The 22,532-nt window shown below is 36.8% G+C and overlaps 1 protein-coding gene across 11 annotated transcripts in view; it reads right to left on the minus strand.

Moving 5' to 3' along the window:
- Positions 1-22,532, minus strand: part of LOC150075249 (CUGBP Elav-like family member 4) — a 701,656-nt gene that overhangs the window by 5,896 nt on the left and 673,228 nt on the right. For 7 of the 11 annotated variants that reach the window (XM_090389140.1, XM_090389136.1, XM_090389138.1 and 4 more), the window contains 5 exons: positions 20,431-20,571; positions 17,567-17,638; positions 17,189-17,284; positions 13,136-13,279; positions 11,661-11,816 (listed from right to left, as the gene is read on the minus strand). In XM_090389140.1, the coding sequence (XP_090245266.1) occupies positions 11,689-11,816; positions 13,136-13,279; positions 17,189-17,284; positions 17,567-17,638; positions 20,431-20,571 (581 nt within the window). In that variant the 3' untranslated portion in view covers positions 11,661-11,688. The remainder of the gene's footprint in view (positions 1-11,660; positions 11,817-13,135; positions 13,280-17,188; positions 17,285-17,566; positions 17,639-20,430; positions 20,572-22,532) is intronic. The other 4 variants (XM_090389141.1, XM_090389131.1, XM_090389132.1 and 1 more) reach the window with 4 other exon arrangements.

The raw sequence follows: 22,532 nt of genomic DNA on the forward strand, positions 1-22,532 counted from the left end.
GCAACCGTATATCCAGAAATTCATTAACTCTGTGCCAGATCGTTGGAAGGCGGTAATTGCATCTCGAGGAGGAACAACAAAATATTGAGGACTTATTTTGCTGATTTACAGTACATACTACTACTACGTTAACGTGTAATTTCAGTTTGTACACGTAAATGCAATAAAATGTATGTTTGGTTGTCATGATTGCCATTTCCATTAATTACACATTTTACCCTTTGGGAAGATATTTATGGTAATTAGGTGAAGTCTTTTTATTGGATTTCATTCACAGAGATATATTTCCCGTTTAACAAATGCATTTCGAACATTTCTGCAAAACACATTAATTGCAAAATTCACAAGTGATGCTGTTTTTTTTTTTTTTGTCCGCCACTGTATATACTCTGAGTGGATGAATTTCTAGACGAACATCACTATAATCTTGTGAAACTGACATGCTGACTTCCAGATATATATTTATTATTATTTTTTTTAAATTCTTCATTGAATGCATAATGTAATCTGTTTAGACTTAAGGAAAGATAACGACCCCTCAGTATTGGTCAACGCCATAGTACAGTAGTCGTGCTTCGAAATCATATGACGACAATATACAGTTAATGATAATATTCTTATCGAATGAACAGTTTAATCTCCTCTGATGTACGATTATAGTACGTCATCGTGCCGGAGTATAAACTGAATTTTTGTTCTTTATTTGTTAAACAGTGAGAAACGGGACTAGTAAAGTTGGATAGGATGATAAAAACCAGCATTAAATTAAACAAGGGCAGCGAAAAGAAAGGATGGGAATAACAGCATACTAGGACGTCACGTTTGTCTGCTAGTAAGCAGCTGTGGGTTTATTTTCATTCAACATAATTAATACACTCGGTGAGGTAGTGGCAAAGAAAACAGTCATTAGTCTTCGCCTGGAAAACGCCATTTGCTGCTGACCACTTGCTCAGTATGGCACAGTATAAACAGTGAATGAGCCACAAAATCTATAAAAACCTAGTGTGAGAGGAAGCATAGAAACTGATGTTGGAAAACAGACCATGTTGAGTGTCACGTTGGAAGGAGTCAAGCAGCGACAGTAAGTTTGAAGAGAAGATTAGGGAAGAGATGTAAGAAATATAGTGGCCATCTAATAAAACTACCTGAGGTCGCAGCACCTTTTTAGTTGGGGGGGTCGGCACCTTAAATGGAAAGCAATATACGTGGTTTACAAAACTAATTAGACTTTGAAACACCGTGTTGAGCAAAGACATGAACACTGAGCATAACAGGTAGTTAGAAATGACGTAAAGGAGAACGCATAAGGGAATGGGAGGAACATTGGAAAATAAACATGAGAGGAGACTAAAGAAATTTCATAAACTAATTTCTTAAGAACTCTTACGTGTGGAGGAATGCATCATGAGGCACACCACAGAAGTGAAGGTAGGGGATGCAAATGGGAGGGAGAGATAGAGGGGGAAATCGAGTAAGAGACCTTCAGGTAATTGTAGAATAAGCAGTAGTAAATAGAAAAGATTAATGGCTTTTTTAATTCACATGTTGATTTTACAATAATGATTCTATGCCGCTAAAGGGCCAAGGTACAGATTGCTTTTCTTTGTGCTTCCAGAAAAATAGAGTTTTTAAAGTGCCTAATGAATAATCAGAAATTCTTTCTAGAAGGCATGTAGTCTACATCCTAGAAGAGTTGGGTGAACTGATCGCAAGAAAGGTAAGACTTTGTTCTGGTTTGCCATTGCTAGTCGCCTTACAAATAAAATATATGGATTAGGTATTACTTGGCATCCTGACCCCATTCATTTGGTCAGAAGTGTTGGAGTCACCCGCTCATCGGAGAAGCAAAGCCACTATATAGCAATTAAGACTTCCGAACAGTATAATGCACATTGAGAGGGATAACCTGTTTCGTATAGAACGTTAGGAGCATATCAAACAAGATATACACCTTGCAAGCGATATTGAACCGTGTTAATGTCTATTTTATTTGCCTTATGGAGTCGTACAGGCTCATGGTGAACGAGCAGTTAGGCTTCATTCTGCGTTTAATGAAGTACAACTACGTCAATAACCAGAGACTCCTAATTTTGAAATTATATGAGCCAAAGTTAGAACCTGAAACATAATTCAAATTAGTCTCATTTACCTTCCTACAGCCAGATCAAGATGGAGTTCATAACATGGATATCCTGTGGCTGAGCAAATGCTCACTTACTGTCTTGACAGGGGACTTCAGTTTACCATGTTCTAGATTTCTGGAGGCATAGGTTCTCCTCCCCACAAGAGGGGAACATAAACTTGATCTTCTTCACGATAATTCACTAAGTATTTTAATGCAGAGCGTCCATTTTAAGTCAGGCCATGCTTCCCTTCAGTGGAATTTGATGAAGTTTGCCGAACCCCTACATTAACAAACTGGATTCTTGACGATTACGAACGAAGAAGGGTGACTGTAATTTTGAGCCCACTGATGAACACAGACTGTACATCACTGGCAGAATGCCCAGTGGATGAGGCCATTCAGGCAGTTTCAGCTGCATCTCCATTGCGCATATTAGCACTTCTGAAAAAGTTCGAATTACAACACACACCAGACCATGGTTCGGTCGAAACACAAAAGAAGTTTTTATAAGTAGAAGAGGTATAGAAAATAGCAGAAACTAGGTCAGAATACAAGTAGAGCCACGTTTCTTAACTTTAAGAAGCCCATTACCGAATTGTGAAAGGCAGATTGTTGTAATCTAGAAAGTGAAGCAGAGATGTGAAACTAGATACTCGTAGATTTGCTTGAGAAATTTATTTTTTATTTTCTTAATTTTTTTTTCCATCAAGAAGACAAGAGGCTATTGCCCGATAACAATGCGCGTCGCAAACTTTTCACATACTAACAGGTGAACCGACTAATATGAAGCTTTCTTTCCACCTTGGATCCAGCCAGCCAAACCGTCTTCGATCCTACTATTCCGAGAGAACTAGATTGAAGTCAACAAGGCAAACAGTAGTGCAGAGGGCTTTCCGTTATTTATGGTGAAGCTATGCAGTGTATTTCGATCCACTTCTTCAAATCTATCAGAAATATATTTAAATTTACAATAGAGATATCTATTGTAAAATTAAAAAAGAAAATAATGAAAAACAATTAGAAAATGAAGAACCTAGAGAGAAACATCGTCTAAGTTCTACAATAATCATACACAGACTTTCCATCCTTGGGCCTTTCCACTCAACAGGCATTGAAGTGATCACTGACAGTCACTGAGATCTACTTGAAGTAAAATTGATGAACCTTGTCTCTTAATGTCTCTGTACGATGTTCTGAGCATCAGTGAATTACTGTGAAAGCATATTTAAATGGGAGGACTTCAAATTTTTAATTGTGACACCAGCAGACATTCTGCTTGCATTCAACTTATTTAAATAGACTGCAGTCAAAAGGTGGTATTAAATGGTTGACTTCTTTTGTAGCAGTTTTTGTGCCTAAATGTTCTAGAAATGCAAGGATTACATAAAATTTCGAAAACTGCTGACTTATAGAAAGTCGTTAATTTTTCATAAGTAATTAAAAGAGTCCCGTGTGTTCTGAAATATCACCTATCTCGTACGCACTCCAATATGCATCACTAGCTATTACACTGAACATCGTCGTAGAGAGTGTAACCGTGTTACCAGGAAATATCTTCGTTATGACTTACATCTAAGCTTCGTGTGGTTTTAGAGGAGAGGCCGTAATAGAGTGATGGTAATCCGCGAGCACTGCCAGCTTTCCCCAGAATACAGGCAACCTCCATTGTAGCGACCTCAGCCACAGGGAAAGAATATTGAAGTACCTACATAATGGCCATTTAGTTAATGCTCCTACAGAGCGCTTTTAGGCAGAAGCATTTTTCGGACAAAATTTATAACGTGTGGTAAAACATAAGACGTGTCCGCGAAATAACTGCTTAGCAGTTTTGAAGTTGAGGCACCGCTAAGTGCAGTTAAAGCAGATGACATCACACATGAGATCCCATTAGCCGCTATGACTTAATAATTTGAAACTTCAACTACTCCGAGCTGCTGCGTATGATGCCTGATTGTACAATCAGAGTTCAGCGCACACCTTTTATTTTTGAACAGGGGGAGTATTTGTTTATTTTAGTCATTTTTTGTCCCTGTAGAGCCTTTGGGCTGGAGGAGAGTTTCATGTTAATTCGCCTATGAGAGCGCATACATCACAACAGTAACTTCCAATTATAAATGTCCCCTAAGAAGACATTTGTAACAAAAATGAAGAGGAATTTTCTACCGGTAAAACAGGTTTAGACTACGTTGTTACAATTTTCACTGTAAATATGAGCGCCGAGGTAAATAAGGCCTATTAATATTGTTGGATAACAACCACCATGTGTACTTGGTAGCAATATTCGTCACGGGGTGGAACCCTCCAATCAGGGAGAAATTATAATAATAATAATTATTATTATTATCAGTTTATTCACCAAAGGTTCGCCACCTGTACAGCCAGTAGGAAAGGTTTAACTATTCCATCGAGATAATGATGCATAATTCTGAGTACATGATAATCAGATGGTGTTACAAGGATTGGCGAATGTGGAATTTCAAGACGAAGTTCAATTTTGCCACACAAAATTGAACTTCGTATGAGGACGCGCTTTGTTCTGATGAAGCACAACAGCCTTACGATTCAGTATACTGCGTCTGTAAATTTTGCCAAGAATAGGCAAAATTTACAGACATTTACAATTGGAATATGCTTGAGAGATTTTAAAGCATTTTTAGTCAGAAATGCAATTGAATTGCTTTAGGCCATCCCATAAGTACTCTCGTCTTCTCCCTCTTTTTAAAAATAGAAACACGACTACTGTATATCGAATCAAGTTTAAACCAAACATGATCTATTTTCCTTCGTTATCTGGTTTTATACCCCCTTCGTACCAGTACTTCAATACCATGTTTATAAACTTCCTTTGCCTGCAAAGCACGTGGACAGGATACTTTTGGTGGGTGGAAAGGTTCAACTTTTCCATCGAGATAATGATGCACAATTCGGAGTCCATGATAATCTGATGGTGCAAGGATTGGCGATGCGGAATTTCAAGACGAAGTTCGATTTTGCCACACGTGATCCGAGATATGAGGACGCGCTTTGTTCTGATGAAACGCAACACCCTTGCGATTAGTCAAAGAAGTTTAAATTTTGGAATTTCTAGTAGCAGATGCAACAGTTCAAAATATCCCACCAAACGCATAACAAATTTTCTTGAGGTGAAAATCAGCTCTTGGCTGTGCCATAGCAAATTATCTGGCCATAATCCACTCTTTTGAGGACACTTAACATCGTCATAAATTCCCCACTTCACTTTTAATTTCTACTAATGAGCCGATTCAAAGACGGAGCTCGAAGTTCACTTTCCAGGTTTTGACACTTTTATCCAGAGTGGCTATGAATGGGTCAAATTGAATTTCTGGATAATTTCTCTAGTTGCTGAAGCAGAATTTTCTAGTGTGGTCATCGATTTGAACAGGTCAGCCTGAATGAACTTTATGGGGTAAGCCGTAGACTTCAGACCCCAAATTTGGATGTCATTTAGCGTTTCCTCACTACTAGATATCTTGAATTATTTTCGTGGTTGAAGTCGCGTAATTCCCTTGCTTAAATTTATAAAGCATTATATGTTGATGTGTTCTGAAAGTATGAAAAAAAAAAAAAAATACGACACTGTTAATTCTTTGAAACATGAATTTTTGATATCTACACTAATTGTAAATTCGTAGAAATAACATTTACCTGATAATTTGAATAAAGTTCGGTATTCAAATATTGGAAGTCGCCTTTTTGTTTTTTACTTTGTTCACTTTTTATTTTCTGAACAGCTTTTGTGGCAGGTATTATAGGTATTATCTTCACTAAATCCCCTAATTTAGGTATTGTCCTTACTACAAAGTTATTTACATTTGATGAACACCGCTTGTAAATTACTCTTTCTTGCTGCACAGCCGGATGTCCTTTTTTGATATCTACACTAATGTTAGTTGGAATTAAGGATTTCCTTTAGATTTTTGTGTTTATTTTATGTCCCAACGTATAGGAGACATCTTAAGTACGAATCTGGATCATTATCTTTCTTTGCTTTAGTTCAAAGTACCTCATTGAACGGCATTCACTTGTTGCTTTCCGTTTCCCTCATCTGTTTTCCGCTCTTCGTTTCCTGTTCGAGCATCGCCATGGCAACGCTGTAATTTGTAACAGCGGTGTCACCTAAGAAGAGGTCTTGGTGTAATTTGATATCTGTAAATAAACTTTGTCCAAACCCAAGCGCCATTTTGAGTTGAGGATAACGTCCCGTAACAATAGCTAAACCAGTTTTAATGAAACCAACCCTAATCCTCTCCGCCCCCCAACAAAGCACTTGTGGACCGTGAATAGCAGTAGACCGCTATTATTCTAGCCGCAGGACTGTTTGTGCAGCTGGTTAAAAGCATCGGTCTTCAAGCATCTTTACACAACACCCGCTGTCGTCTATCCTTAATTACACACTTCTTCCTCCCCAGACATCCCCGATCCGCTTCATTTACTACGGATGACTATGGATGAGGCAGTGTAGCGTGACCTTATTCGCATCTCTCCATTATGTGCAGCTCATGAAAATTCAAGTGATCTTTTATCGCAGGCAAAGACAAACTGTCTGGTGAATATCAGAGCAACAAGAGAATAGGCCAGCGTTTGTCTGTGTGCGCGCCCGTGCATGCGTTCTTGTGTGTTTCACACATATGCAAACTCACACTTCGATACCCCATTGTGCACAGACTCGTGCGAATGCATTTATTCCTCTAAACGTGTGGGGTGCCTTCAGAAGAAAAATTTCAGTTCAGCCTTTTGCGATGTTTGTCTCTTTGGTGATGCCAATCTCTTCCAAAAAAACAGCCCTCCCTAAAATGAACGAAATTGCGAGTAATTTTACCAGTGACAGAAGAGTTTAGTCTGGTTAGAATTCACGAATGTTTCCTGCTTTTCTTACATTTTCTGAAGTATGAAAAGGGCTTCTGAGAATTCGTGGGGAAGCATTGGGGAGGATTATGTGCATATCTGTCAAGTCGGCTTCTTCATGGAAGAGTAATGACCGTTAACTGTCATAGCAACTCATGCACCATCCTTCTACCCTGCTAGAATCGATGAGGTGGTGTCATTATTGCGGGAGCCTAATAACTACCCTGCACACATTCATTTCTGCTGATGTTGCTTGAATGCATGTCTACGGCAGCGAAAAGTTCTTGGAAGGTGCGAAAGTGCTTTCTTTAAGAAAAGTAGCTGAAAAAAGAAAAGGAATGTAAGGAACAGGTAAGAGAGATTTCCTTGAAGATTGGGTTGATTTACAGATGTTGACGCAACTTTTTTGCTATGAAAGAAAGCTGATGATGTGTGCAATCTACAGTGTTTTAAAATAACCCGAAAAATTACGTTTTTAAATTTTTTTTCACACTATTCAATATCCATTAGTGATTAACGTGGAAATATTAATTTCATAGCTGGGTTCAGTGCATACATTTTGGTTAATTGTGGCGCTACCAAATCTCCAAAACTATCAGAAGAACTTGTACAGCCAATCGTCTCACGTCTGTAATCCATTCCGAAAATTCCAGAATTTTATAACTTTAAAGGAAGAGTAAAATTATGCATAGCCTGTATCTTTCAATTTATTTAATACAAGTAATAATGAATTAAAAATTTATATTAATTCAGTTCGTATGGCGGACTGGTGTTTATTATGGTTACAACAGTCTTTTATATGGATTTTAATTCTTCGGGTGGAAGAAGACGGCCGTTGTATTAAGTCTATCATTTCATCCATTGTAATTCTTTGTCTCTCTTAAACGACCACATCTAACTTTTCAGATCAAACCCTATGTATCCTTGCAATTCAAAATTGCTTGCCAGAGTCACAGTGACTAGAACTTTCATTACTTTTGTCGTTGCTTCATAGCTACTGGCGAGTTGGTGCATAACAAACTCCTTGAGTTCAACCTTACTTGTAATTGTGAACCGGTTGTTCCCTTTTTAATAGGATTAACTACACCATTGTCATTATTTGGCCATGTTCGGTTTAATTTATTTATTTTGAGGGTGAATTATGGAACCACTACCGAATTTCAGGATTCTGAAAATGAGTGGTCAGTTCAGACGCAATAATTCTAATGCCCGCTTAAATCTCATACAGGAATTATATAAAATATCTTTCTCTGCTGAGAAGTAGTTTATTCAGGCTAACGTGGTGAAATTCGTAGAATTTTATTAAACTTTCAACTATTTATAGTATAAAATGTTTCCCGCTGAAATTTCAATCAGTAAAATAGCAGTTAAAAGAAATATTTTTGCACGTATGTTCGTAAAGATTATTTCCAGTGTAATCGTGTGTTATATTTTTCTATTGTCCACAGATGATGCTATCCAAAAGTCGCAAAACACTTCATTATCTTAAAGCGAATGTTTGAAACAGTTATTTTTCGCAACAGCGCGGTTACCATGACAACGCAAATCCCGACCCGCTCCAGTACGACAACGGAGAAAAACGGATACAATTATCAGCATCCCCCACCTCTCCAAAACACTATACGGATGCCGAGCTAAGAGCGGGCAGCACTGGTGGCACGGCGAACGGTTAACAAACACGTCGGTCCAATACTGAAATGTTAACATTTCTACGAGATTCTGAAAAAGAAAATATTGCATTGGGAAAAGGATGGATTTTCTGGTGGGGAGAAAGGAGACTCGCTTCCATAAGTGATTCATTTCGGCGTGGCAAAACACACACCGCTGAGTACCTACCAGCTGACCACTTTCCTCATTTCTGAGGAGCACCAGAGCAGTAAACAACCGCAGAACAGGAAGAAAGAAAAATTAATAGCGAAGAAAGCCAAAGTTATTAATGATACAAGCGTTACAGCAACATTTTATGTTAGAATTGATATCGTCTGTTTTCGAGAAACGGAAACACCTTTTGCGCCGTCTTGGGGGTTATCTTCTAAGAAAACGTATTTCGTGATTGGCAGTACCTCTTGAAACGATGCCGGATGCGCGAGTGCCTTTTTATTGCATAGTTTTACGAGAGGCATTCAAATAGGCTGCCACATCAATTACAGAAGCCCATTACGGTTATGCGATACCATTATCAATAACCACCTTCTTCTGAGATCCATTTGTCAAGCGCAACAGCCGAATCCCGCAAATATAAAGTGACATTTCAATAAGACGCTGGAGTAATAGCTACAGGGTGCTCGGTGTTACACAGGGAAGTGGTCTTTGCAGGGGTTCCAATAATGAAATGGTAGAACGAAAAGAAGGAAAAAATTAAATTGCAGATAGCCAAATACTTGAAGTCACGCACAATAAACACGCGCACACTCAACTCGCACTACCAATTCTTCTAGTATTCCGCTTTTCTTGTTTTTAGAAAAAGAAGTGTACAATAAGGGGTATGTCTCAAATCCACGCGGACTCGTTAAAAAATGAAATTTGAAATATTCTAAAATAAATGACCGTGGATAGATACACATTAAGTTCAAAGAATTACGATATGAGAACATAAAGCGCCGCAGTGTTTCCTCTGCAGCATCTAGTTAGCAAGTTATTTTCGATTTACTCTTTGATATTCATCTATAGTCTCTTTAATTAATTTAAAATTAACTTTCATATCGCCAAGCTGATGGTATAGCTGTAACTTTATATTGCTACAATGTAACGCAAGCTTATTTTTCTAAGTGGGCGTCTATTCGCCTTGCTTCTTTCTTGCAGAATTTGCACCATTCTTTGAGCAGGAGACCGTGCCGCTGTGCTTGTTTGGGTGAGTGTAGGCTTAACTATTCTCTATTTCTGTTTTAAGTTATTTTATTTATTAACGTGATAATAATAATAGTGTTTAATTTAATTCAAACTGAAATAAGTATGGTCGGGTGTTCCTAATCCGAAAGGGATGTATTATACAAATTTCTCGAGTACAATATTTCTTATTATAATAAAAGAAATCAAAGCACTTCTCCCTGTGTAGGTCAAATTCTTCCCTTCTTTCTCAAAAAGAATAGATTCAGACATTTTGTGATACGCTCCTGTATCACATCATCAGCAAAAAAGAACGCAATGGGAATTCTGTTAGGATGTTTATTAGGAATCTGATTATCCTATACTTTTAAAAGCGTTTCATAAAGATTTCAACGTCATAATTATTAATACCTGTGTATAAATAACGCTTATTAAAGGTTTAATTCGCAATATATCTTTTTAAGTTCGAAAGACAGGTTTCGAAAAGAACTAAAGTTTCAAACTTTGCCTACCATGAACATAAAAAAAATAATATGTCCATATTGCAATTGTGTGATATATTTTCAAATTTGGGGATAATGCGAGATCCGTTTGTGATTAATAATTCTACAACTTTTAACTGTGTAGTCTATGTTAGCGTTGCTACCAGTAATATGCCAACTGGAATAACATTTAATAAAGCCCCTCCGTATCTAGTTATACAACATCCACTGAATTTAACATTTTAAAAAATGGTAGTTTGGAGATAAAGAATTGGACGAATCAGTTATAGAAATAACAAGTGAGATAACGTAAAATTTCATGAAAATTCTTCCATACACACGAACGGGCTCGATAAATATTTACAAAAGGCCCAAATATAAAACTGCATGAAAATTCAGCTACTGGGAGTCGCGTTATTACATGCGGACGGACGTTCATGGTGAAGACAATAGGCGCTTTATGCATATATGCTAACGCGTCAAAAAAGTTTACTATTGACTATAGGTTACAACTGTAGCAAGAACAGCTATACAATTTTAACATCATCGGCGACTTGTAAAGGTGAGTGATAAATTAGAACCTCGCTAGACTATCCGTTGTAACCTTAACCTAAAATTCACCGTCCCATGCAGGCTGTTTTTAAGAGCGTGGAAAAATCCCCGAGCCATCAGTCAGACTCGATTACAAACGCTGTAAGATGGGAAATTGAAAAGCATGTCTAGTGATCTATAACTTTGGAGATAATCTAATCGAAAGCCCTAATAGAGTACACTGTTATTTTAATATTTCACAGTTTCCATCAGAGTAGCCTGTCACATTGCAGCAGGGACGATAAATTACTAAACACGGGAATGATAAATTACTTTGGCATGTAAATAGACATATATACGCTATGTTCTTCGAGTAACTCGACTTAATGCAGCCAACTTAAGAAGAAGATTCTCTTTGGATACACCTGACAATTTGTCACGGAAGTCTGCTCTTTCTATCATAATTATCCCCTGAAGAGCTCTAATATTGTTGTGTACAAAGTATACTTTTTACTTAGTCATCACAGTTCAGGATGTATATCGAGAGCGGATTGCGATTCGTCATGAATACTTAATGTCTCATTGAAAAATGATATGAAATTAAGTATAATGTATAAAGCTCTGAGCTTTATAAAAGCACCTTCTTACTTGATTCTTCCACTGCGGTAGTCAGTCTTCTGTTTTCTAGTTCGTTCTGCTACTTTCTATTTCCATCATATTTTTAAACTCTCGCAGTTATAACAGACCCACTGTTGTAAACAAAACTTCTCAACAGATGACTACGCTGATGTATTCTGCGCAGTGTGGAAGGAAAGATGGCATCTACTCACCTTTGGTACAAGTAACGGGAAGCCAATGTTAGTAAGGCCTGTTAGCATCTTTTGGGCGTTTCAGTTGAACCTTGAGACGCTTCATTCCTATCTGGAACCCATTCATTGCCTGAATGGCAGCTTGGGCATTGGCGGGATTGTCAAAGCTCACGAATCCTGGAAAGAAATATATTAAATATTTCGAATTCTTGAGTACTTATATCGCGAGGAGAAATAATATATATGATAACCTTCTCTGTGAGGGAAAGCGAGGGTTACATGATCGGAAAAAAAAAAAAAAAACAATTTGAAAAAGTGTAGCAATTTTTATTTATTTATTTATTACTTTTTAAGGCAGTGAGAATTACATTTCTATCTTGAAATGTTTCCTTAAAGGCCTACGAGATGGCAGCACTTAAATACAATTTTGAAATGAGAAGTTTGTCTTTCTGGAGATTTTTATATTTCAGTCATCACTGTAACTATAAATATCTATATTTGGTGCAGTCAGAGATTTAAATTATTACCAAGAATCAACACTGAAAATAATTAAATAGAAGTCAATTATAATTAATAAAATATAAATTAATTTTCAGTTCTTAGAAAAATCACATTTCTTAGTTAAGGAAGTGAAACGAAAAAGCTTTTCTCTGCAGAAATATCCTCCATTTGGTAAACACATATCAGCATCTTTTATGGTGAAAAGGGGAAACAGTTACTTACTTAAATCCTAATAATAATTACTTACGTCATTTGCAGCAAGAATCGCCAAGAAAAGGGCCCGTGTTCTCGAAAGTTGAGCCCAAACTGTTCTTAGATGCCGCCCACAATGCTGTCATCGTTCTATTGCGGCTGGTAACTAATTTTAAGCGCAAGCACACGCATGCAGAGATCCCAGCTGTGTCATAATTTCCTAATATGAATATTTAGTGCTTCCACGTTACAAGTAATTCCCAATAGCTCTTTCAGCAAAATTAGGGAATGCGAGGGAGAAAAAAAATGTTTTTCTACTGCCTCGATGGATATCGTTTGTTTACGTATTAATTAATTTACTTTATTTTCAAAATAATTGATTCCACTGCGTTTATTTACCTCGAAGGGTTAAAAAGAAGAATGCTCGTTAAAACAAGGGTCTGCTTTGACGAGGTATTATTCATATAATTTTGTCTTAGGACTTATTCTCTCTTTGGCCTGACGTCATATTTGATTCATTAGCCTCCGGAAATGACGTCGATAATCTCAGAAGCAACATAAAAATTTAAAAGTACTGCCTAACGAACACTGTGCTTGTTTACTCCAAGTTAATATTCACGTCCAGCATCGGAGGTTATTCAAATGAATGCCCTTCTGCCAAATCTTCCTACGAAAAGATTACTGACTTGTAAATAAGGCAGGGCTGGAAACAAGAAATACAAACGCTACTAAATATTACGTAATGTAACTTTATCGCTCTCTAATCTGAGAAGATTACGTAGTTGCTGTGTGCGGATACTTACCAAAACATTTGCTCTGATTAGTGGCTCGGTCGATGAAGACTTTAGCACTAATTACATTCCCGAATGGCATAAACATCTGCATTAGTTCGGCGTCTCCAAACTCCTGCGGCAGGTGGTAGATAAATAAGTTGCACCCCTCAGGCCCTAAAGAGAAAAATTAGTGCGTTTCTTTCACAATATATTTCTGTAGATAACTAATAAACAATGCTTAAAAGTGCAATGTTTATTTATTACTTATAACTAATGTCTAAGCTTTTCCTCTTCAGCTAGGTCACAAAGTATTATAATTAAATCATTTATGACATGTTTCTTAGCTACAGAAGGATCGAGGAAAACGCGTAATATTTTACCATCGCGGCTCCAACGATTGTAGACATGGTTTGCGTAAATTTTCTTACACTAAAACAATAACAAAGCACTAATATACAGATTCATCAAACTGATAAATAAAAAATACGAATATGATATCATTACATGCTTTTTTTTTTTATAATGTATGTAACTTACGAATTGTATAATACTCATATCACCTGCGACAATGTTTCAAACTATGGCATTGATAAGATCTTAAACTGGAGATTAAAAGTTTATATAAATAAATACTTATCACCAAATAAGTCCTCGCCGCAATCTTTTTCCTAATAAATGACATATAATATTCACTCACCCCCTTCCTCAAATCATCTTCGGGTTGCGAAGGGTAATATTTATGTATGGTGAATATGTATATCCTTGATTCTACGCCGTTCACTATTTGAAAGGAATGAGAGTAAATAATGAAAGAATCAGCTTTCTAACTCTTCTAGTTTTCTCTGTCAAACTGGAAAGGTTCGAATAACGCGGATGATGGATGGCTATATATCGATGGATTTTAAGATCTAAAGATAGTAGTGTATTAAGGTCTTTCTTTGTAGAAAGATATGAGCACTTTTTTCAGACTCTTGGCATGTATACAAAAATTTGACTGGCATCTCATCTTTGCCACATGCTGCGTATTTTGTAGTTGGATACTGACCCTGATCCCCCGAGTCAGTGTATAGTGGGATCACCACGTGTCAAATTCTGACGGAGTTTGGATGAATTCTTAAAGAGCCCCCTTCAATTGGGGTTGCAGCCAGCCGATCTCAGGCAGAGTGAGTAGGATTTACCACCACCATCATGAATTATTCCATGTTTTTTATACCGCAAAACAGCCAGTAAGCATACTTTTACAGATATAATTGAGTAGCGCACCCCTAATCCCACATCTGACTATTATCTGGTTCGTTTTGATCTTTTAATATCATTGCATAGTGTATATTTAAAAAATATTCGTAAATATTATCAAAGTTATAGTTTTAACTATTTATCTTATTTAATAATTATTGTAACACAATTTATCAAGATAATAACATTCCATTTACATTATGCAATTAGTATATTAATTAATAAATCAATATGCCGACTAGAAACCTCGAGACCTAATTAGAATTAATGCCATATTTGTGATTTTTTGAACAAAAAATCAGTCAACCAAAAATTATCATACGATACATTCATGCATTTGATTCAGCGAAAAATATTTATTCTACTTTAACCAAATATTCAGAACTCTCTTCCATTCCTGCTCACAGTGGGCATATAACACGCCAGTATTTAAGACTAACCTTCCATCGTATCTAACTTTTACGCATTCGATATAGAAATCACTAACTGTTTAAACCATATTTGTTTCTTCCTCTCGTTATCTGCAGAGGTCATTTTGATATGATACAGAATCAAATGAATTGATTTTGATACGATCTGTTCAAAATTTTTTAATAAAATATCCTTTAAAATACACTAATGTAAAACATCATAAACATATTGATGTTAATCAATTTTTTATATAGAGTAAAGGGACCCCAATAACGCCACTGCTTCTCCTTGAGAGTAATTAACGGCTACCCTCAATGAGACATTTTTTCATTCTGTTGATTATTAATTTTACTCTGTTGATTAATAATGATTGAAGACCGCTAAAAATGATAAAACAACTTTATTTGCTATTTTCGTATGATTAGTTTGTAAATACTACGAATCTGTAATTTTGTAATATTGGCATGCTTGAAACGCATTTTATCTTAGAAAATGTGGATGACGTTATTGCAGTTAAATCTATCATCACACACAATGTACCACATTATCGCAAAAGTTTCATTGCTGCATGCCAAGAAGTGTATTACGGGTAACCCTCGTATAACACGGTAGTTAGGTTCCTATAAAATGTCGTGTTATACTGGACTAAGGAAAAGGGGAGTTCGTTCCAAAAGCTAACAAAAATAACCATTCTAGATTTTGTGTATCTTCTGCCCTCTTTAAAAAAAATCAGTAATCTGGTTTTGTTTGCTTTGCTTGATAAATCTTTGTGAATTTCATCGTATGGAACTAAGCATTTTTGAAGCTCCTTTCATTCAAGGTCTGCATTCAAAAAATAAGATTCTAATTTCTAGGCTAACTTTATGCCCTCCTGTATGTCTTCAGTAATCATATATTTTTTTAAATTTTTTTAGGAGCATCGGCGACTAAGGCCATGTTACTCTGTGTATACTATCTATAAATTGCGTGTCTTGAGATCGACTTTCTGTTTTGAAGGACAAAAAAACCCTGCTACCCTCGCCTGAGACCGACTAACTCAGCCACGTTGTGAAAAAGACCCATAAAAATTACTCCCGTCATCGACGGGATTCGAACTCAGGTCTTTTCCACATGGTGGGGGAGGAGGGCGATTCTGTCAACTGTGCTACCCACAAGGGCTTCAATAGTCATATCATCAAAACCTTCCCCTCCTACTGACGTGGCAAGTTCTACTATCGCACCGATTCAACCATATTTCCTGAATGAACTGACTCTGGCCATACATTTTTCCACACGCATTTAACGTTGACAGTTTTACTTCTTTCAGCGATAAAGCTATGATTCTGATATAGTCCACAATTGAGAAATGTTTCTTTGCCTCCATTACTTCAATAGATTTGGAATCAATTTTTTCCAAAATCCATTGTAACGATTTTCTGATGTAATGAATTTTAAAGGTGGATATAATGGCTCAATGAAAGATGTTGTATTAATCCCGTAGAACTGTGGTGGTAGGAACATAACTGCAACGTTTGGATGACTTAAATCTTTTGGATGGCCTGGTGTGCTATCCAATAGTAATAAAACTTTGAAATCTAGATTTTTCTACAAGTTCAATAGCACGTAACGTAACACGGGGATTTCCCAACAAAATAAAATACAGGGATTTCTCAATATATATTTTTTTTGACTAGCGAGTAAACAGCGAGGGATTCAAAGAGAGTGGAATTGTTTAAAAATTATATCCAACATAATAGCAGGGTTTTCCACGCTAAAAAATATACTGTTATGCGAGGATTGCCGCAATTTATCAATCGTGTTATACGGGGGTTGCCTGTATATAAGAAAGCATACCAAAATAAAATAAATTTTCAAAACTGGAGAGAAAATCTATAAATCATTTTGGGGATGTGAGGAAGCGACCGTAACTTCGAAAGCCCTCTAGAGAAACAACACAGTCGACTACCCTAAACGTTCTTACACTACGTATTAAGATATCTGACGTTACTGCAGCCTCTTACATCAATTTCCTTTATTTCATTAAAATTGCAATTAAACGAGTTAAAATATGTTATGCATTACGTGGGTTAACATAAACCGGTACCGATCTCGCGCTGTACACGTTAAACCAATTAGTAGACCTTATGGAGTGATGCACTATGACCAAAGTAGTCGATGTGCCAAAATCCTCCAGAGTTCATCGGGGATTATAGCAATGGACAAAATGACCTTACTTTTTTTTATATATTAAAAAAAATTCGTGTAATGCGGAGATTGAAATAGTCTACCCTTTGTGTATCTTCTTCTAAAGATTGTGCCGTGCGTATATAGTTTCACAACTCTCATGCAGAGAAATTATCATTATACAAGAGGGCGACAACTTTATTGCTACTACGAAACAAATACATTAACAAGAATATTATCAGCATTCCACGTGAACGAAGAAACACTTCTCACCTTCTCTTTGTGTCTGTGTTACAACAGTGGGTTGCGGGGTCAGAGCTTGAGCAAAGTGACCGTAGGGAGCTGGGTATGCTGTTGATAATAAACAAACTATTAGACAGTATAATAGACGAACCAGGGCGTATCCAGATTGCATAAAACTTATACATAAAAGATTATTCAATAGAATCTTAATTAAAAAAAATAATTATGATTTTATTACATTTAATGAACATCCACATTTCAATCCGTTATAAAAACAATTTTAATTTTAAAATTCTACAGTTACTTCAGTGAAATTAAAATAAAGAATTTCAAATTAAAACACGAACATACATCCAAATTGAATTAGGTTAATCACAAAAAGGAAAATAAAATTATGATAATACTTACGAACACCAGGATAGGGCTGCAAGCTAGGGTAGGCGGCGGGTTGCAGACCATCCCCATTAGGTATGGCTTGAGCTGTGGAAAGAAATACTCTGCATTAGGCAGAAATTAATAAAAATGATTAGAATCCCAACATACACTACTAATAATTTTTAGTGTTCATTATATAAATGTCACATATAAAGTATAAATGCATACTTCCGTAAATTTAGTCGATTTTTGATTTCATTTATTAAAGCGATCGAAAAATTCTATCCATAAATATCCTGAGGCCGTGAGGTAAAATTGTAGTCATCTGGCAACTGTAAGGATTAATGGTATCAGCAGCAGCGATCATGAAATCACACTAGTCATGTGTTGTCCGCCTATATCGTGTCATAACAATCAAATCACCACTTATAAGCACAATTGCTTTTTAGGAACTCCTAAACGACGTAATAAAAAATGATACAGTTGTAGTTACTGGGATTGCCTGAATTTGATGTCGATATAACAACCTAATATCTCTCTTTTATTGTGAACTTTTAATTGCTTTTACTCCTCTCTGAAACTCAGTAAAATCAATTATTTTTAAGGAACGGTCTAATAATTTGTGAAGTTCCTGTATATTGTCCTATTATCTGATAATATGAAATTTCTCTTTCCTGTTCACTGTTCTTTCCGTTTATATCTCGGCATGCCTTTGGCGCTGATCATTTGTCAATCCTTTCAGGTAGAAGGTCTCTTATGACCTATCAATATCAGTTTATTGCATCGGTGTTGGCAACTGAAAGTATTAGTCTGGGGTGTTTCGGTAGTGTCTGGACCAAGAGTGTCGTTTGGAGTGTTATGGGCACGTTTCAAATTGAACCAGATGTCGCTCACTGGAGAAACTCACAAAATGGTTGCCGTATCGACGTAACATCTAGAGAATTGAGCATCCTACGCTGTTATTGTGCTGCTAGAAGTAACAGCATTAGAATGCGAGAGAATGCGGCAGACTGGGGGCAAAATGTGAAAGTATTCTGTTAGTCTTCCTGCTTCACTGACAATAGCCTAGGATTGGCCGCATGACAATATGAATCGATTGGTAGCATTCTTTCACTGCTCTCACTAGATGACACCACTGTGCAATATGCATCTATACATACAGGGTCGGCCCAAGTGATGTGTTGAGGGCTTAATGTACATAGGCATTGCAGTCATTGGGGCGTCTACGGCGAACACGATTTTCTCGGTGACTGGTGCGATGTCTCACTATTTTCAATATTCATATTCGAAATATGAACTAAAGTTCTCCGATGTTTTGACATTTTTAATACTTGATAGGACACCTCCCGAACACTAAAAAGAACCCTCAAGCCGGTACCTGCTTACATATACTGGGACTACTGTTTTCTTTTCTTCATTATTCCGTCTCATAGTTTCAGCAGAGCCGCTGATTCGTGAAGAACAACTTTATCCTCAGCCTAAATACATTACTTTTTATAATCAGATTTCAAATTCAGAATCCTTCATACCACCAATCTGGTGATGATAATTATTTGGTTCTTCACTGTAAAACGATAGCGAACTTGAAATGAATCCGAGGATAGATTACACTTATTTTAATACTAGAAGTACGCTTTTTACTGCTTCGTTCTTGCGCTGCTGTTTGCAATTTGATCCTAAATAAATCTAAATGCCTTAATAAAACTTTTGTGGTTTCATTTGTTCTCCATAGTTCGAATTTTATTTTAAAATATCCAATAATTTAAAAAACAGAATTCGCTAATTAGGAACTAAATTTTTGAATACGTTGATAACATTCTTCTACACTGGAGGTGTCAATTCAAAATCGAACGAAACATTGAAAAAAAAAATTGAATTCTTAATTCAGTTATTTTTGTATCTTTTGATATTTAATGCGAAAATAACCATATAATACATTTGTTCCATAATGCTATAAAAATAGATAATCCACCAATAGTTGGTTAATAAGAAGCATGCCTCGCAGAAAATAAAAGCAAACCTAGTAATCTTGCTTCTCAGTGAAAAAAACTTGGGGAAAACTTGCAATATCCAGCTAGAGTCAGCCATTACTTATAGATCTTTTGTTTTATCATTTGTGCGATCTTTCAATTTTTCATTCCATGTGACTTTCATCTATTCTGGTGTCTTATCATAGGAGTTTTAGCTAACGTAGCGCCGAGAATCAAGCTATTGTAGTAGCTTAGTCCAACAGATGAACCTTCAAGATATTTTTCTTATTTACACGAGCGCAAAATGAGACATCTCTCTCCTTCCGAGAAATGAATCAGAATTAACATACCTAAACATCGATAACTTCCAAGGTCCCTAGCTTAAGTTTAAAGATAACTAAATTATTGCCTTGCTTCGTAAGGAGGATTGCTTTCCGTGCCTTTTCTTTCTGGGCACCTTGGAATCCCCTTACCAAATGAGAGTGTTAAGAAAACGTCCGAGCAGTCTGATTAAAATTTAATATATAACTGTAGCTTTGGTGTGTGTGCAATAGCCGGGCGATAAATTGCACGAAGCTTTTGCAGAGAAAACAGGGATCCTTTGAGACTTTTGTGTATCCCCATTTAAAACAAACTTCTATTATAGGAGTCTTGTATTAAGCTCTTTTTATTCGTGACGATTCGTCAAATGCCAACTGATCTCCTGCCTTGGCAACCAGGATTCCACGCAATTTAAATACCGGGTGAAAGGCGAAAGAAAAGCGATTTGCTACAGAACTGCTGTGCCTTCCTTTTGTTTATCGCAAGGGAGAGAGAAAGAAAGAAAGAGAGAGAGAGAGAGAGAGAGGCCAAATTAAAGTGTTTTAATTTATATTCCTTCAAAAGTAATCGATCGAGATCAGCTTATGAGGGAGAAAAATTACTTACGTGGATAATGCGGCATGCCATTGGTATATACTTCTGTCTGGCCATTGGTCTGAGGCACGGTAAATCCCGGTAGGGCGGGAGAAGGCAGATTAGGGATAGCACCATTAACAGCTTGTGTTCCCGCACCTAAACACACAAAGCCTATCATGAACAACATCAAAAATAAATCTTTTTTTCTACGAAATTCTTGTAGTTCACATGATAATTTTCTACATACATTTTCACTCTCGCTCACTATAATTCGAACTTCTAAATAAAGATACATTGCAAACAAAAGTCAAAATGCATGAAATATGAATGTTTCACTTCATTTATTTAAGTAATACAATTGCGAACAATGTTAGTATGCACCATTAGATTTATGCAGCAAACTCTGACATTCATTAGATATATAAACTTGGTACAATTAGGCACAATTCGAAGCTGAGCACAGAGCGAATGTATACAGATAGTTTCAATTGTGAGGGATCGTGCACTTGCAACAATAGATTCATGACACCAACTATATGAACCAAACAACACGCATTCATAACAATGAGCCGTCCATGATAATGGAACAACGCAGGCGGTCCGACATTGTCTATCACGAAAGATAAAGCGTTTCCAGACCAACAGCTTTTGTGATTACAGTTTTATCAGGTGTCATTTAGTTGAATACAAGCGCACATGTAGAGCTTAATTAACACAATATTTTAATCAACCGCCATTTAAGTTTAGAGAAAAGTATAGATACACACATTGGAAGTTTTGTTCTCAAACAATTTTATCGTGGATTTGCGGTTATAGTGATTTTTAATAAATGTATTTCCATTTAGTTGATTCTCTAAAATTCATTCAGAGAAAGTGTATGCGTTTGCGGGGACGAGGAGGAGAGGGGAAGAGAGAATGCTCCAGATGAAATCTTTCCGTTGTCCAAAATAGTTTCAGTAAGTAACTAAGCAGTTGATGGCCCGGTTCTGTTGCGTTATAGAGTGCTCACAATACATGCATTCAGTTTGTTGTGTTGTGTTTCTGCAACATTAATTACTCATTGTAACGCCTCTGTTGTTGGTTCTGTTCGAAGTCCTTTCTACGTCATACCATTAACTTCAGGTTACGGAGTATACTTGTAAATATAGAGTATGCTTTCTCAGTTGTAGAGCAGGATGCCATAAAGAACGGAGTTAAACCGTGAAATGCAGGTTTCATATAGTAGAAACTACTCTTAGAATAACATTAAATCTGCAAGCTATCCACACATCAACTGCGGGTAGGGGAATAAGGAAGGGAATTTTAAAGTCTATTTAGAAAGAATCCATCCATTTATTGAGACAAGAAAAAAAATGTAAGTACTACAGCGGGTACTAAAATGGGAAGAAAACAAATTATAGGCAAATCGTGGACAGGAGTTTAATGAGCACATCAGCATTGAGAGAGATTCGGAGTCGCATTCTATGGAGCTCACTGCATATGGACAAAAGGAAAGAATTGACAACACTACTACCTGCTCCACACATAAAACATTATTAGTCTGGCATGCTGCCGATCGACCATTTCAGGTATAATGCTGGATATCTCTATTTCCCTTGTATAACATAATTGGAAATAGCCAGAGATCGATAAATTTGGTATTCATTTAACAGAATATGAAAGATGACACAGAGTCATCTGTGAGGAAATCACTATTTATACAACTAATATTAATATATATTTGAACTAGAGAACATTCCGAAAACAGAACCTTTCTTAAACCTATGAGCCACAACCGGATCCATTTACTACTTGAGACAGGCAGGAGGAAGTTATACTTACACGTCTGAGAATTGGGCACACAAATGCTACTGGCGCCTCCGTAGCCAGGTGGGAAGGAGCACACGCTTCTTGATTAGACCGGGGTTCGAGCCCGTCACCACCAAATACGGAGGATGCGGAAAGGTCAGGGAATAACCACCGCATATCCCGGAGCAATATGGCCTTAGTTGCTAATGCTCCTAAAAACCAAACAAAGAGCAAACGCTACTTATGCCTACCTACTAAGAAGCAACGAATCTCCCCAGTGTCCTAGATGTAACACGCTTCTTACATCCTGGTGGACTGACTGTCTTAGTTATGCATAAAAACGA

This window comes from Mastigoproctus giganteus, chromosome 14 (assembly GCF_048544385.1).
Source record: "Mastigoproctus giganteus isolate SK-2022 chromosome 14, ASM4854438v1, whole genome shotgun sequence".
NCBI classification, from domain to species: domain Eukaryota; kingdom Metazoa; phylum Arthropoda; class Arachnida; order Uropygi; family Thelyphonidae; genus Mastigoproctus; species Mastigoproctus giganteus.